Source organism: Lontra canadensis, unplaced genomic scaffold (assembly GCF_010015895.1).
Source record: "Lontra canadensis isolate GAN:19392208 unplaced genomic scaffold, GSC_riverotter_1.0 scaffold14, whole genome shotgun sequence".
Classification (NCBI taxonomy): Eukaryota; Metazoa; Chordata; class Mammalia; order Carnivora; family Mustelidae; genus Lontra; species Lontra canadensis.
The window spans coordinates 5804879-5822114 of NW_022631008.1; the positions used below are offsets into that span (position 1 = coordinate 5804879).

General features: G+C 37.1%; 1 protein-coding gene across 4 annotated transcripts in view; it reads left to right on the plus strand.

The window, feature by feature from the left end:
• Positions 1–16225, plus strand: part of CFAP206 (cilia and flagella associated protein 206) — a 32849-nt gene extending 16624 nt beyond the window's left edge. For all 4 annotated transcript variants that reach the window (XM_032858079.1, XM_032858081.1, XM_032858080.1 and 1 more), the window contains exons 9-13: positions 238–436; positions 2131–2271; positions 4913–5106; positions 8395–8535; positions 15726–16225. In XM_032858079.1, coding sequence (XP_032713970.1) covers positions 238–436; positions 2131–2271; positions 4913–5106; positions 8395–8535; positions 15726–15956 — 906 coding nt within the window. In that variant the 3' untranslated portion in view covers positions 15957–16225. The remainder of the gene's footprint in view (positions 1–237; positions 437–2130; positions 2272–4912; positions 5107–8394; positions 8536–15725) is intronic.
• Positions 16226–17236: the final 1011 nt, after the last annotated feature.

The following is a 17236-nucleotide window of genomic DNA, read 5'->3' on the forward strand; positions in this document are numbered from 1 at the left end:
GTAAATTAACTTTATGATGAACACTCCAAGATAAAATGCTTTGAAATAAAATACAAGATTTTTTTCTCTCATAATTTAGGAGTCCAGTTGCTATGTAGATTTTATTGTTTAACCTCAGGAGACTTTGACTTGTCTTCAGGAAGAATTATTTCTTTATAAACACAAATTTGTTATGAGTACAGTGATTTACAATTTTATGAGACAATTACATTTTGAACATTGCTTTCTCTTCTGCAGCCCATCTTCATCGCACTTTCCAACCTGTGGACTAGCTTCCAGGATGAAATTGTTTTGATTAGTGTCCTCAATAATTTAACAACTCACCTTGAACCATTCCTGGGTACTCATGAACTACTCTTTCCTGAGAAAGTCATGCAGAATCTTCTTGATGGACTGACTGTGAAAACTGATGTGTCTAGAGTGAAAGAACACCTGGGTAATAGAAATCTTCAAATTGTCTCTAGAATGAAGTCACTGTTTTGTTTTAAAATTTTCATGGTTTGGGCACTTGGTGGCCTCAGTCCAATGAGCATGGGACACTGAATCTCAAGGTCATGAGTTCAAGCTTCACGTTGGGTGCAGTTTATTTAAAGAAAAAAAAAAGTAAAATTATCTTGCTCTATCTTTCTGATAAGGTATTAAGCATCCTTCTTGATTAAAAGAATACTAATGTTCATCATAGAAAATGCAGAAGACAGAAAATATATGAACTGAGTACCTTACTATCCCATAATAACCATTCTTAATGTTATTGTCAGTGTTTTAGTTGATAGTGATGTTCCTTGTCTATGCATTTCTATTTTAGTCTTAATGATTTTATTATTGATTGATTCATAGTAGGAAAGGAAATTAATCCTTGCCATATTTGTTGCAAGTAAAGCTCTATTTCTTTGGAGTGCTATTTGCCATATATCTTCCTCAGAGTCAGCCTGAAACCTACAAATCAGTGAATTTTATCCCTGTAAATTTGAGCTTATTTTAGACCCTTTAAGAGATGCACTGATTCTTATGGAAAGGCTGTCTTTATTAACAAACTGCTTTTTACTTTTTTGGTGTCTTCTGTCTTAGTTATAGGCAACTTGAAGTTCATGAGAAATGCCAAAATAGAGTCTGGGAGTTGTTGCCTAGAAAGGTTTTCCCAGAAAATGAAACTAGATAATTTACTCCCTAAATTTCCTTTTCAAATTCAAATTTTGTAAAAGTGGAAAATAAAAATGACGTGCTTATTTCCATTCTTAAACTATTAGAATAAAAAAAACCCCCTGAAAACTGAATTAGAGAGACTCAAAGGCATCCTTCCAGTTCAAGTTTTTTCTACTCCTTTTCTTTTATTAAAATAACATATCTACACAGATACAACGTGAAATTGAAAAGTTCAAGTCACTTCAACAGTAGGTATTAAACTCAACCACATTGGCAAAACAGTCTTGGAGTTAATATGTCGTTTCCCCCATATGCTGCAACTTTATATTCAAAAGGACACTTATCACGTTACTGATCCCAGTGAATTGAAAGACCTAATATTCTTCTAAAAGAATTTAATTAACACTTGCCACATCTCATCACTGTTTTGAGGATTTTAGTCATATCAGGAAAAAAGAAGTTTTATCTTCCCCCAATGTTGGCATTTACTTCTAGTTGTGCTACAAAGACATCTGTGGTATCGCTGTTTTGATGCAGAGCCCCGCCCAGAAGCATAGTAGGATTGCAAGAATGAAGACACTTGAAGATTAGTTTTATAAGTACATGTTTTTGTTTGGAGAAAAAAATTTAGACAATGAGTTTATCACATGTAAATAAGTGAGCTAACTACCATTAGGAAGAATTTCATAAAGTGTAAAGAATAAAAATTGATACCTTGTTATCAAAAGTAAGTTACTGAGAGATACTTCCTTGAATCTTTCTGCTCAGAACATTCTCTGTTGTTTTCAAGAAGCAATAATCCTAGTATTATATGAGCACCACATTCAAAGTATTTGGCTGCCTCGTATATTAGGAGAGCTCTGCTGTCTTGAATGAAGTTGATCCCTCTCTATTTTAGTCACATAGCAGCCAGTCTTTTCTGCTCATTTCCTTGGGTTGTTTACTCTTCTCGTTGATTGAAGTTGTTCTTGTCCTCTTTCATTTTAGAAGATAGAGTACATCTGGTAGATTTCAGAAAACAAGAATGGCTTTTCCCAGAAACAACAGCAAATTTTGATAAGTTGTTAATTCAGTGTCGCGGATTTTGTCCTTATACATTTGCTACAACAGATGGTCTTCTCCTTCCAGGTATATTGTTGGAAATAATGTTACTTTCACTTCCTCATTTTTTCTTTGAATAAAGTGCTATTGTTGTCACTTTTTTTTTTTTTTTACTTACTCGCTTTTTAAAATTTTGTGGGATCTGATGATGAACTAAGAAAGGAGCTGCAAAGATGATCCAGACCATCTTCATCTTTGAGGACTCACAGAATGATCTGGTATACTGACATAACCAAGAAATGGGGCTACAAATGATAAGTGATGGAATGTGTGTATAATGAAATATGGATGCCACAGTATCATAAAAGGACTGATGACTCATAGGTCCAATGAAGGATTCCAGAAATTCACATGGCATTGCTAAAGTAGATCATCTTCCAAAGTAATTACTTGAAAGAGCAACACTAATTTGGCTGATTATGTCTATTAAATAATACACTGTCACTTTATGGTTACAGTCCATTGACAAATCAGGATTTCTGCATAAGTCAGATCTGTCTAAGGAAATGGCAAGTATTTTTATCAAATAAAATCTCTCTGTGATGTATATATTACGAGAGCTTCCTCAAAACAAAGAGTAAGCCAGAAATTACTACCCAAAAAGTGCTCTATGAATTGGAAATAAAAAGTCAGCTAGGGCTAGAGTGAAAAGAGTTTGACAAAATTATTTATTTATGTATTTATGTATGTATTTATTTATTTGAGAGAGAGTGAAAGAAAGCACAAGCAGGGGGAGGAGCAGAGGGAGAAGCAGACTCTCTGCTGAGCAGGGAGCCTGATGTTGGGCTCAGTCTGAGGACCCTAGGATCATGACCTGAGCAGAAGGCAGATACTTAACCTACTGAGCCACCCAGCCATCCCTGATAAAATTATTTCTAATTTACCTTACATCATTAACCTCTTCCTTTTCTGTTCTTTGTTATTTCTTTTGTTATATTTCATAGTTATTTATTGCTTTTTTATTAGAGGGATTTCTTGGAATTGTGTGTATACATAGGCTAGAGAACACACATACTGGCTCATTTTTTGTTATTAGATTTTTCGTAATGACAATAACAGAAGATTTACCATAGGGACCTGAGAGAATAGTATTCGGAGGCCCCATGAGGATCACTGATACTGGGGAGGAAAGAGTCAAGAGCCATGAAGGAGTAAAACAGGACAAATATAGATGGTTTCTCCCCTCCCCTCCCCTCCTCTTCCCTTCCATTCCCTTCCCTTCCCTTCCCTTCTCTTCCCTTTCCCCCTCCATCCATGCATCCAGCCCAGATAAGAAGGGAAGGGAGTCATGAGAGACACAAACACAGAGAAACATGGCTGTAGGGCCATGACAGTCAGCGTGATGTGGTTGGAAAATCTATGGACTAAGATTCAGGAGAGCCTGGTTTCTAGTCTAGGTCTATTTGGACCCTTTCAGCTTACTAACTAGGATTCTAGTAAAAAGAGAGAAATAAGAAAGTAGAAGGGCTTGTGAGTGTCAGAATCCTCTCTGAATCCTGATAACTTTGTTTACTACATAATTATTTTCTGGGCAGCAGCAATCCGCACTACCTCAAAGGAATTCTGTAGGACATCCCTCCTGTTCAGGACTGCAGACTACGTGGCTTAAACCCCAAGGTGACACTGTGGCTTACCAGTTGAAGTCCTTTGCACATGACGTCACTGATTTCATTGCCATCCAATCTCCCTTGCTCACTATTCCAGCCCCACTGGCCTTCTGGCTATTCTTGAACATTCCAGACACATTTTCACCTCAGAGCCTTTGCCTTGCTATTCCCTCAACTTGGAAAACTCTATCCCCCATACAGCTACCTACCTTGCTCCTTCATTTTATTCAGCCTTCCTAGATCACCTGATCTAAAATATCAACCTCACCCTCTTCCTTTTACCATGTGTTTAGCTGGCTTGATGCTTAATTTTTTTTTTTATCTGCAGTACTCTCTGGCCTATGGTATATTTGTTGATTTACTGAGAGCAGGAACTTTGTTTTCTTTTATATCCTTAGTGCCAGGAATAGGGCCAATACATTTTGTTGAACACGTGAAAAAATAAGCAAGACAGTATTACTATCTCTTACCAATTATGTGGATATTTAATAATTCCTATTTTATGTAGTATTTGTTCACAGTGGGAAATAGCTCTTAACATAGAAACTTATATTGGGGGCGCCTGGCTGGCTCGATTGGTGGAGCATGGGACTCCTGATCTTGGGGTTGTGAGTTCAAGCCCCTCGTTAGATGTAGAGATTACTTAATAAAAAATCTTAAATAAAAACAGAAGAAGAAGAAACCTGTATTTTGAAAAAGATGTCCTGTCTTTATAGTTTTTATAGAATTACTTTTAAAACAATGCTTGTAGTAGTTTAGTTAAAGGAGAGTTGAAAAAACCATCAAATGTCTAAGTGGTTCTCATAAAAATTTTTCAAACATCTTCTATCTGGATAGCAAATTTTTATACAAACCATAGTTTAAGATTAAATGAATTTCACATAAAATATCATTTAATAAAATGTATCATTTAAAATTGCAAATTGTACCATTTTAGCAAAATGAAAAGTATAAGTCATATGTTAAATATGCAGTATATGGGGATGGTTTTATGGATGTACTACAAACATAGAATCACTTAATATTTTATGCCTAATTCATTTCCTTCTCTTAATTTTCAGGAAATCCAGCAATTGGGATTTTGAAATATAAAGAAAAGTATTACACTTTCAATACCAGAGATGCTGCATACTTATTTGCAGAAAATCCTGAAAACTATATTGGTTTCATTAGAGAAAAGGCCCAAAAAAATGCAGAATTAATTCAGCTCCTGGAACTTCATCAACAGTTCGAAACCCTCATTCCATATTCTCAGGTTAGCGTAGTTGGTATTTTAAGAATTTACGACTTTTAAAAGTACAGTTAATTTAAAGTTAGACTTTGTTGTAGAATGGTTCCTAAGTCCAGGCAGAGACAGGCTCCGAAGAGGGCCTCTAACACTGTCAGAAAGAGATTCATCCCGGAAGAGGGACACTAATGAAATCCATAGAAAATAAGGAAAACAAGTGAAGGAGTCAAATTGATGAATTAGACTGGAAAACTCTGAAAGACAAATGCTACATTTAGATAAATAATTATAGTATTTTCTTATCTAAAATTATATAGTATTTTCTTATCTAAAATTAAAGAAGCTTAGCACAGATAACACAGGTGATAACTTAGAGCTGTAAGAGAACAGGTGTGTGTGTCTGTCTCTGCACTCCGCACTCTGTACCATGCTGCTTTCCTTACTATTGCTTCCTAGCATATCTTACTACCTGAGAGGGTAACCTCTTTCCTTTCCCTTTTACTTTTTCAAAATTGTCTTAGATAGTCAGGCATAAATCTTTATATATCCATGTAATTTTCTTAATAAATTTGCCGAGTTCCCCCCCAAAATCTTCCCAAGATTTTAACTGGAATTGCATTAAAATAATCAAGTGAAATGATCAATAATTTTTCGTGTTTATTATATTGGGTTGTCCCATCCATAAGAAGTACCTTTTACTTAGTTTTTTTTTAAAGTAATTAGTAGTTTCATTAAGTATGTCTTAATAAAACATAATGGTTTTAGTTATATTTTTTACTCTGCCTACTTCTAAAACTGTACATGATCCCAGCAGTGACTGGTAATGATAATAATAATATATGCTTTTCAGTACGATGCCACTCAGTGTGATGACACCTCCATTGAATTAACAATTCTCCTACGGAAAGGGTTTTGTTCCTAGGCTCTCGACTGCATTCCACTGGCCTAGGCTTTTCCAGTTTTATATTTTTTATTCTTTTGTGGTGTCTTTTCACAAATGAAAGTTATGTATTTTATTAATCTTTTTTCTCTGTCTTTAACTTTTCTGTCTTGTTTAAGAAATCCTCAAGTATCTTAGATCATAAAAATATTCTCCTACGTTGTCTTGCAATGAATCTGGATTTACCTTTCACACCCAAGTTTTTAATTGACTTGGATTTGATTTTTATGTTTAGGAGGAGGTGAAAATCTAATTTTAATTTTTTTTCCATTTGAGTAGTGAATTGTACCAGATTATTTGTTCAATACTCTGTCGTTTCCCTACATCTACAGTGTCTTATATGCACAGACGTAATTTTTAGGTTCTCTATTCAGTTTTTCAGTTAAAAAAATTCTTACCTATATCTTATTAGAGCTTTATTATAAGTTTCGATACCTGTTGACTAAGTTCTCCCACTCTTTCCTCTCTAAAGAATCTTGGCTATACTTGACTCTTGACTTTCCATTATAAATTTGAAAATTACATTGCCAAGTTCTATTAAAAAAACCTTGAAGGAATTATGAATTTGTGTGTCTATAGACAAGAATTATTTGGCCTTGCTACCACTTATATATAACTTACAGACTTGTAAGATTCCTCGAAGACAGTGAAAGGCTAGAATCAGATCATCAGAAAGGTGTGCTATAAGTAGATAATGCGTAGTTTTCCATTAAAGAACAATTCCCTCCCTCCCCCAGCCATTTAATTGGTCTTGTTTTTCCCTTTCTATATATTTAATTCCCAGCTCTTCCTCAGTGACTTTCATATTTCAGAGCTGTAGTTCTTATAATTATTTACTAGCCATTTACTTGAATTCTATTATATTGCTAATCATCTTGCAGCATGTTTTTATCTAATTATATCATAACATCATTTTGAAGGCAAAAATGATATGTTAAATGGTAGGGCAATCAATGATTATCTGTTGCTTGATTTGGAGTAAGAATTTTTTTTTAAGTTCTTCTTCATTGAGAGAGTGAGAGAAAGAGTGTGGGTCCGGGGCGGGCGGGGGGGAAGGCAAATGGGGAAGGAGAGGCAGACTTCCTGCTTAGCAGGAAGCCCAATAAGGGGTTTGATCCCAGGCCTCTGAGATCATGACTCAAACTGAAGGCAGATGCTTAACCAACTGAGCCATCCAGGTACCCTTGGAGTAAGAAGCTAATCTTGAATGGATGGGTACAGGAGATGTGGCACATATATATATACACAGGAATATTACTGAGCCATAAAAAAGAATAAAATCTTGCCATTTGCTGCAACATGGTTGAATCAAGAGGATATTAGGCTAAGTGAAACAGGTCAGTCAGAGAAAGATAAATACCATATGATTTCATTCATGTATGGAGTTTAAGAGACAAAAATAATGGAAAAAGAGAAAAAAAGACAGACTCTTAAATATAGAGAACAATCTGGTGGTTGTCAGAGCAGAGGTGGGTGGGGGGATGGGTGAAATAGGTGAAGGGGATCAAGAGTAAAACTTATCGTGAGGAGCACTGAGTAATGTTTAGAATTGTTGAGTCACTGTATTCTACAGCTGAAACAAATATATAACACTGTTATACTAGAATTTAAAAAAAAAGCCAGTCTTCTCTCCCTTCTCTTTACTGTGATATGAGTTCTTTGGACATCTACCACCCCCTCCAGCAATTTCATATACAATATAATCATATCTTGTTTAGCCTGGAATTAATATTTAATATTTTAACAGTGAGGTTGTGAATGACACAGCAGAAAATCGAAATATCCACCTTGGATAATATGCTGAGTATGCATAGTTTGGGTTCAAGATATATCCTAGGGGCTCCTGCCTGGCTTAGTCAGTAGAGCAGGGGATTCTCTTCTTGGGGTCATGAGTTTGAACCCCACATTGGGTGTAGAGATTATAAATAAATAAACTTTAAAAATCCCATCATCAACTATCATTAAAAAAAGATATATCCTAAAGATGTTTTGATACTTTAAACAAATGTGATTCATATTTAATATTTAATGGCTATTTTAAACTGTCAGTTTTCAACAAACTATTCGCTTCTGCTACCAATTTTGAGAGGGGCATTTGACTTAGGAATGAGTGACATTTGGTTCTCCCCTTCCAAAGTATACCTCCCATATTAACTTCACAAAGTCCGGTACAAAGAAATCCATAATGCCCAGGAAAGGTATCTCATTTAGTTCACTACTACAGGCTTATTTTCTCTGTTGTCTTTATGAGTATAGTCCATGTTTAAAAATTCTTGTTTTTCTAATCTTTTTGTCATAGCTAAATATTTTTAGTTATCCCTAAGTAATGCTTATTTTTTTAAATAATTACTAATTACAAAACTTCATTTCTTTAGATGAAGGATGTTGACAAACATATAAAACCAATTACAATGTCTGAAAGTAGCACACAGACGGATACGCACATATTGCCACCAACAATTGTGAGATCATATGAGTGGAATGAATGGGAATTAAGAAGAAAAGCTATAAAATTGGTTTGTAACAATATTTTCTAAAATTATTTATAGGTTTGGGATTTTTTTTCTTTAAGACAGTGGAAGAGATGATTTATTGTATATATATTACTTTCAGCCACATACGAAAACAGAATTAGTCCTACAAGTCACAGGTCCACGGCATAGGACCAAAAGGGACAGTTTTGGTATGAGCTAGGTAGGTCTCTCAAAGGTGATTGTTGTGATCAAATGGCAATGGATATTCTAGATCCACTGAATCAAGTTCTAGAAAGTCAGCACGCAGTCCAACAATTTGTACCAGCGTCCCTGGCTTCTGGCTTTCCTTATGTCTATTCCTGTGGCTTCCATGGGTGTACAACCTAGCTGTTTACTTGGACCTCTGCCTCATCTTTCTCACTTCAGCCTCCACATTGCTTCTTCCTCCACTTGGCTTGCTTGGTGCAGGGTTTTCCAAGAAGATGGCACTAAGGCCGAGAGCTAGAGGTTGGGGAACTCTAATGTATCATTACTCATAGAGCTAGTAATTTAAATTATGTATATAAACTAATGAGTTGTATACAGAGTTCTTTGCATATTAATTTGCCAGCTTTACCTTGTAAGCTTGTCTTCTAATTTTAAGCATATAGAGAAGGATGAAACTCTTCTCAAATTATACCATCCAGTAACTACAACAATGGTAGTTGCTCATTCTCTCTTTCTATACCCATCTATTGTGCTAATCTATGAGGGTCTAGTATTTAAAGCACTCTCAGCTTCCTCTAATCATGGAAGTATACCCTTGTTTTTTTTTGTTTGTTTGTTTGTTTTTGTTTTTGTTTTTTTGAGGAGCAGAATGTTACCTCTATTATATCCCAGATAGTGTCCCCTCTTGTTGTCAACATCTTCTCTACACGCACTGAGCTCTCTTATCCTTCTGATTCTCAGTCACTTTAATTATAAGAGGTGCCTGCCCTCAAAGCATGGCTTTGAAACTCTCATCCATGTCTGACTCCGTGGAATTCCTCCCATTAACTCTTTCTACAGTACCTCGTCATTTTAAACAACAAGTATTTAGAGTATGAAGGAAACTCTTTCACATCTGTAGCCTTTTCTTAGTATATTTTGTCCATCTCTTCGATTGAAATCAGGTGTGGAAATAAACAAAGACTTACCAAAATGGGAACAGAGGCTATTTATTCAGAGTTTCCTATAGCAAGGGAGTCAAGTACCATCACCTGTAGTTGGCAGAAGCTCCAAAGCAGGTGGGAGAAGAGGGAGAGCTTGACAGTGAAAAAAAAGGGGAAGGGTTTAAAGAGTTTTCTGATTAGAGGTTTTTGACATGGGGAAACTGGAAGTGGGCTAACACAAAATGGGGGATCTTATGTGATTAGTTTGGTGGGTATCATTGGCTTTCTCAGGTTGGTCCTTAATTGAAAGGTGGAGGTAGCAAAAAAATAGGGAAGCTGGCCAAGTCCTGCCTGTTCTGTGCTGATAGCTATGGCTACAGAGGTTGTGGGGGAGAGTTCTATCGTTTTACAAGGTATAGCCTTTGTCCGTTTGTATATGCAGTATTTTATAGGCTTTTCACCAACCTTGACATTTTTCTTGCCCCCCCTTTCTGGTGGCAGCTTTTCAGTCCCTTGATTTCCTGGGATGAGGAAGGATTAGCTTCCTAGTATATCTTCTAGATCTTTTTGTTCCATTAATATTGCTATCAGTTACTCTTCTGTAGTTCATGAAGCTCCATCCCCATGTTCTTTTCTGTTATTTACTAAACTCACTGGAGCCCAACGGACATATTCAAGGTAACATAGATATCCCTACTTCGTTCTTCAGAAGCTAATCTTCTAGCAAGTGACATTGATACACTAAAAATATTTTAGTACCTCTTGGTAAGTAGTATAACAGAAGTGAAATAAAAGTTTACTTCCAGCTCTTTGAAAAATACCGGTGGAATTTTAATTGGGATGACATTGAAAGTATAGGCAGTATGGACAGTATAGAAAGGATAGGCAATATAGACATTTTAACAATGTTTATTCTTCTGATCCATGAGCATGGCATGCTCTTCCATCTTTTTGTGTCTTCTTCAGTTCCTTTCTTGAGTGTTATGTAGTTCCTCGAGTACAGATCCTTTACCTCTTTGGTTAGGTTTACTCCCAGGTATCTTATAGTTCTTGGTGCTATAGTAAATGGAATCGATTCTCTAATTTCTCTTTCTGTATTTTCATTGTTAGTATATAAGAAATCAACTGGTTTCTGTACATCGATTTTGTATTCTTCCACATTACTGAACTGCTGTATGAGTTCTAGTAGTTTGGGGGTGGAGTCTTTGGGGTTTTCCAATTAAAGTATCACGTCATCTGCGAAGAGAGAGGGTTTGACTTCTTCTTTGCCAAGTTGAATACCTTTTATTTCTTCTTGTTGTCTGCTATTGCTAGGACTTCTAGTACTACATTGAACAACAGTGGTGAGAGTGGGCATCCTTGTTGTTTTCCTGATCTCAAAGGGAAGGCTGTCAGCTTTTCCCCATTGAGGATGATATTCACTGTGGGTTTTTCATAGATAGATTTTATGACGTTCAGGAATGTTCCCTCTATCCCTATATTTTGAAGGGTTTTAATCAGGAATGGATGCTGTATCTTGTCAAATGCTTTTTCTGGATCAATTGAGAGGACCATGTGGTTCTTCTCTCTTCTCTTATTGATTTGTTCTATCACATTAATTGTTTGATTTGCAAATGTCGAACCACCTTTGCATCCCATGGATAAATCCCACCTGGTCATGGTTATGTACTTTTGGATCCTGTTAGGATCTTGTTGAGAATCTTCGCATCCATATTCATCAGAGATATTGGTCTGAAATTCTCCTTTTTGGTGGGGTCTTTGCCCGGTTTGGGGATCAGGGTGATGCTGGCTTCATAAAAAGGGTCTGGAAGTTTTCTTTCTGTTTCTATTTTTTGAAATAGCTTCAGGAGAAAAGGTATTATTTCTTCTTTGAATGATTGGTAGAAGTCCCCAGGGAATCCATCAGGTCCTGGGGTCTTGTTTTTTGGGAGGTTTTTTTTTTTTTTTTAAGGTTTTATTTATTCATTTAACAGAGAGGGAGAATACAAACAGGGGGAGCAGCAGGTAGAGTAGGAGGGAGAAGCAAGCTCTCTGCTGAGCCAGGAGCCGGATGTGGGACTTGATCCCAGGACCCTGGGATCATGACCTGAGCCAAAGGGAGATGCTTAACGACTGAGCCACCCAGGCACCCTTGCTTTTTGGGAGGCTTTTGATCACTGCTTCAATCTCGTTACTAGATAATGGTCTATTCGGGTTGTCAATTTTTTCCTGATTCAGTTTTGGAAGTTTATAGGTTTCTAGGAATGCATCCATTTCATCTATGTTGCTTAACTTACTGGCATATAACTGTTGATAATAATTTCTGATGATTGTTTCTATTTCCATGGTATTAGTCATGTTCGCTCCCTTTTCATTCATCATTTTATGAATTTGGGTCCTCTCTCTTTTCTTTTGGATTAGTTTGGCCAATGGTTTATCAACCCTATTGATTCTTTCAAAAAACCAGCTTCTAGTTTCGTTGATGTGTTCTACTATATCTGTAGTTTCTATCTCAATGATCTCTGCTCTAATCTTGATTATTTCCTCTCTTGTATGTGGGGTTGGCTTAATTTGTTGTTGATTCTCCAGTTCTTTAAAGCGTAAAGAGAGTTGGTGTATTCAGGATTTTTCAATTTTTTTTGAGGGAGGCTTGGATGGCTAAGTATTTCACCCATAGGACTGCCTTTGATGTATCCCATAGATTTTGGAGCAATATGCCTGCATCCTCATTGGTTTCCATGAATTGTTTAAGTTCTTCTTTGATTTCCCAGTTGATCCAAACATTCTTAAGCAGGATGATCTTTTGCTTCCAAGTGTTTGAATTCCCTCCATACTTTTTTCTTGTGGTTGAGTTCCGGTTTCATAGCATTGTGGTCTGAGAATAAGCAGGGAATAATCTCAGTCTTTTAGTATTGGTTGAGCCCTGATTTGTGACCAAGTATGTGATCTATTCTGGAGAAAGTTCCATGTACACTCAAGAAGAATGAGTATTCTGTTGTTTTAGGGTGGGATGTTCTGTATATATCTATGAGGTCCATCTAGTCCAATGTGTCATTGAATGCTCTTGTTTCTTTATTGATTTTCTGCTTGGATCATCTGTCTATTACTGAGACTGGAGTGTTAAGATCCCCTACAATAATGAGTTGGAACAAACAATCCTAAAATTTGTATGGAACCAAAAGAGACCCTGAATTGCTAAGGAAATGTTGAAAAAGAAAAAAAAAGCTGGGGGCATCGCGTTGCCTGATTTCAAGCTTTACTACAAAGCTATGATCACCAAGACAGCATGGTACTGGCACAAAAATGGACACATAGACCAGTGGAACAGAGTAGAGAGCCCAGATATGGACCCTCAACTCTATGGTCAAATAATCTTCAACAAAACAGGAAAAAAAATCCACTGGAAAAAAGATAGTCTCTTTAACAAATGGTGCTGGAAAAACTGGACAGCTATGTATAGAAGAATGAAACTCGACCATTCTCTCACACCATACACAAAGATAAACTCGAAATGGATAAAAGACCTCAATATGAGGCAGGAATCTATCAAAATCCTAGAGGAAAACATAGGCAGTAACCTCTTCGACATCGGCCACAGCAACTTCTTTCAAGACATGTCTCCAAAACCAAAGGAAACAAAAGCGAAAATGAACTTTTGGGACTTCATCAAAATCAAAAGTTTCTGCACAGCAAGGGTAACAGTCAACAAGACCGAGAGGCAACCCACGGAATGGGAGAAGATATTTGGAAATGACAGTACAGACAAAGGGTTAATATCCAAGATCTATAAAGAACTCCTCAAACTCAACACCCCCCAAACAGATAATCATGTCAGAAAATGGGCAGAAGACATGAAAAGACACTTATCCAAAGACACTTATCCAAAGACACTTATACAAATGGCTAACAGACACATGGAAAAGTGTTCATCATTATTAGCCATCAGGGAGATTCAAATCAAAACCATAATTGAGATATCACCTTAAACCAGTTAGAATGGCCAAAATCAACAAGACAGGAAACAACAAGTGTTGGAAAGGATGTGGAGAAAGGGGAACCCTCTTACACTGTTGGTGGGAGTGCAAGTTGGTGCAGCCACTTTGGAAAACAGTGTGGAGATTCCTCAAAAAATTAAAAATAGAGCTACCCTATAACCCTGCAATTGCACTACTGGGTATTTACCCCAAGATACAGATGTAGTGAAAAGAAGGGCCATATGTACCTCAATGTTCATAGCAGCAATGGGCACAGTCGCCAAACTGTGGAAAGAACCAAGATGTCCTTCAGCAGATGAATGGATAAAGAAGATGTGGTCCATATATACAATGGAGTATTATGCCTCCATCAGAAAGGATGAATACCCAACTTTTGTATCAACATGGATGGGACTGGAGGAGATTATGCTGAGTGAAATAAGTCAAGCAGAGAGAGTCAATTATCATATGGTTTCACTTACTTATGGAGCATAAGGAATAACAGTGAGGACATTGGGAGATGGAGAGGAGAAGTAAGATGGGGGAAATCAGAGGTGGGGGGACAAACCGTGACAGACTGTGGACTCTGAGAAACAAACTGAGGGTTTTGGGGGGAGAGAGGTGGGGGATTGGGTGAGCCTGGTGGTGGGTATCAAGGAGGGTATGTAGTGCATGGAGCACTGGGTGTGGTGCTTAAACAATGAATTTTGGAACACACAAAAAGTTAAATTAAAAAAAAGTTGACTTCAGTGACATTTGAAGTTGGTCTGAGGTATGAATAGGCAAAGGGGAAGGGGGAGTGATGGCTGGATTGAATATGAGAGGTAGAGGTGCCAACATAAGTCTGGACTAGAAATGCAAAGAGATTGGGGTGTTCAGTGGGGCTGCACTGCATACTGATTAAGCCCTCTCTTCCCATTCCTCAGCCTCCACTTCACTCTGTTTCCCACTGGAGACCTAGTAATTACCCTGTAGAATTGCATCACGTTGAATCCCAGCTCCCCATATATTACTGGTACAACCTGTTGATAGGACAAAACTGAGTGTATTACTTAAAGCTGTAGTAGGAACCACCACCTCAGGAGAGCCTTGGAAGTGTCTTGAGGGGGAAGAGGAAGGTCAGAATTTATTGAGAATGGGAAGTATTGTGTGGAAGGCAGGTCTTTCAATGCCAAGGGTAGGTCAGGGGATGGGATGAAGGCTTGAATTGGATTGGGTAAAGATCATGAAAAAGGAGCTCAGCATTGATGGGAATCGAGGGTGAAGATTTATGGGGCAGGGGTGCAAAGAATGTTAGGGCATAATGTCTGTATTGATGCTTAGGACAGAAGGTGTGTCTTTCAGGATGTTCTGTAGTGAACAGTCAAGTTATTTGCTTTGGCAGGGGTCTCTTGGAATGGTAAAATCCTGCTAATGCGGATAATGGAATAGTGAAGTCATATTAATGTAGACAGAAAACTTAGTGTGGGGGGAAAATGGTTTCAGTTCTCACTTACCCACAGTGTCTCAAAATCTGAAATGTTTCCTCTCATTCCAGGTCTTTACTTTTTAACTCATAGGCTCTAATGCTTCTGAGTTTTTCCCTTGGACTTCCTCATTGCTTCAGCAAATCCTAGTCTCCTCTTTCTAAACTCCTCTTTGCTTCCCAGCCTGAGTAATCTGTTTAACTTCATGTTTACTAGTAATCCATGGAAAGAGTAAGCAAGATGTAGAATACTGTAAAATATAACCTAAAGACATTAGAAATTTTTATATGAAAAGTTTTGGGTGAGATCCATTTAAAAAAGACAAAGGAAATCTTAAATTTTTGTCTTTTAAAACAATAAACCAAGCATGGCAGAAAAATCCAAGTGGTATGAATCTCAAAGTATAATAGTGAAGGAATTAGAAGATTATACTAATAAATAATTGAGCTCACTGTTAAGTTTGAATCTGCATGTTCTTTCTTTGGGCCCATTTTCAACCTTTCATGTATTTTTCTACACCTTGGCAAAGGATTTTATAATGCTCTAGTTTTTCTAATGTTTTAATGTTTTGTAGAAAAATGCTGTGTTGGAGGGCTAATTTCTTTGCGGATTGAGAAAAAAGATTAGGGTGATATTTGTTCTTTAGAGATGGGCTAATTCCTGTATATTCTCTTTCTTTTTAGGCCAATTTGCGTCAGAAAGCTACTCACTCAGTACAAACTGATCTCAGTCACATGAGAAGAGAAAATTGTTCACAGGTGTACCCACCCAAGGATGCTGGCACGCAGTCTAAGAGAGAAGGCAGCAGTCGAGTGCCCAGGCCCCAGATTTATATAGCTGGTCTCCGTGGAGGACAGGGTAAAGTCACCTCTGGGGTCAAGGTGAACTTAACTAGAGCTGTTGATGAGACATAGTTACAGAGTGAATTTTCAAAGGAGATCTACCAAGTTATGAGCGGAGGCCAATATTGACAAGTATCTTTGCGTCCCTGAAAATTAGTTAATTTTGTGGGTCTGGCACATTCATCAGTTGTGTGAGTGTTTTCTGGATTCTCGTGTGTATTCACTGTCAACCTACTACAGAAAACTAGAAGTTGTTTCCTGTAACACATTTTGCGTTCTATTAAAATTGGAAAGTAAAACTCTGTCCACTCAGCTTTTATTTGCCAGAAAATGTTTGGCGACATTGAGGACTGAAATTGTAATGCTCTTTAGATATTAATATATTTAAAGATTATGACTGAGAAGTTTATTTATTTCTAAAATCCTATTTAATGTTAAACATTACAATTTTAAAGTCTAGTCAATATTTGCAGCCTCATTAGTTTTTGAATGTTAACATGGATTAAATTGAGGTATAATAAGACCTCTCTAATTTGGAATAATTAGAGCAGAGGTCCACATGAATTTTACAAATCTGGAAATTTTACATAAAATCTGGATTTCTGGCCCACTGGAAAAAAAAATCAGAATATTTGACAGTACTTGACTAACATTCCTGTAAGCAACAGCTGTGCTCTTTCCTGTTACTGCTGCCTTGCAGTAACTGTTACTGCTGCCTTGCCTTATTGGCCTGAGCCCACTGGCAGTTGTGTTTAGGGCCCATGTGCTTTACTGGTAGCTGAATTTTAGAGCTATTGTTTTATTACTGTCTTACATACTTCTAATACCAACTCCTAGACAATAAAGACTCCCAGGTGGAGGGACCATTAAACATGCTTTAATGACAAGGTGATCGTTTATATTTAATATATTTTTTCCTGCCTTGGTGACTTTTTAAGGTGCTTTCATAATTCATTTTCTATGTAGGTTAAATGTTATTTATAATATGAATATGTTTCAAAATCCATTTTCCACATATATCATAAAGGTAAACTTTGAAGAGACCTACTTCTCAGTGTTCATGATTTTCATATCTGTAGTTTAAAAATGATGTTAAAGATAGGCTGGCTGGCTGTTGAGGCAAGGCCTGGGGTGGGGGTGGGGGGTGGGTGGCAGGGATCTGGCCTTGCAGGTGGTGGGAGGATGAGAGACAACACTGAAATTTACAACATCAGGTGTTTTATTTTATCTGTTCCATCCACCCTCATTCGATTCTGCAAGATTCCTAAACACGGAAAAGGATGGCTGGAAAGTCATAATTCTGGGTTATCAAGTTAAGTCTGAAAATAAAATTTCCAAATAATAAAAATACC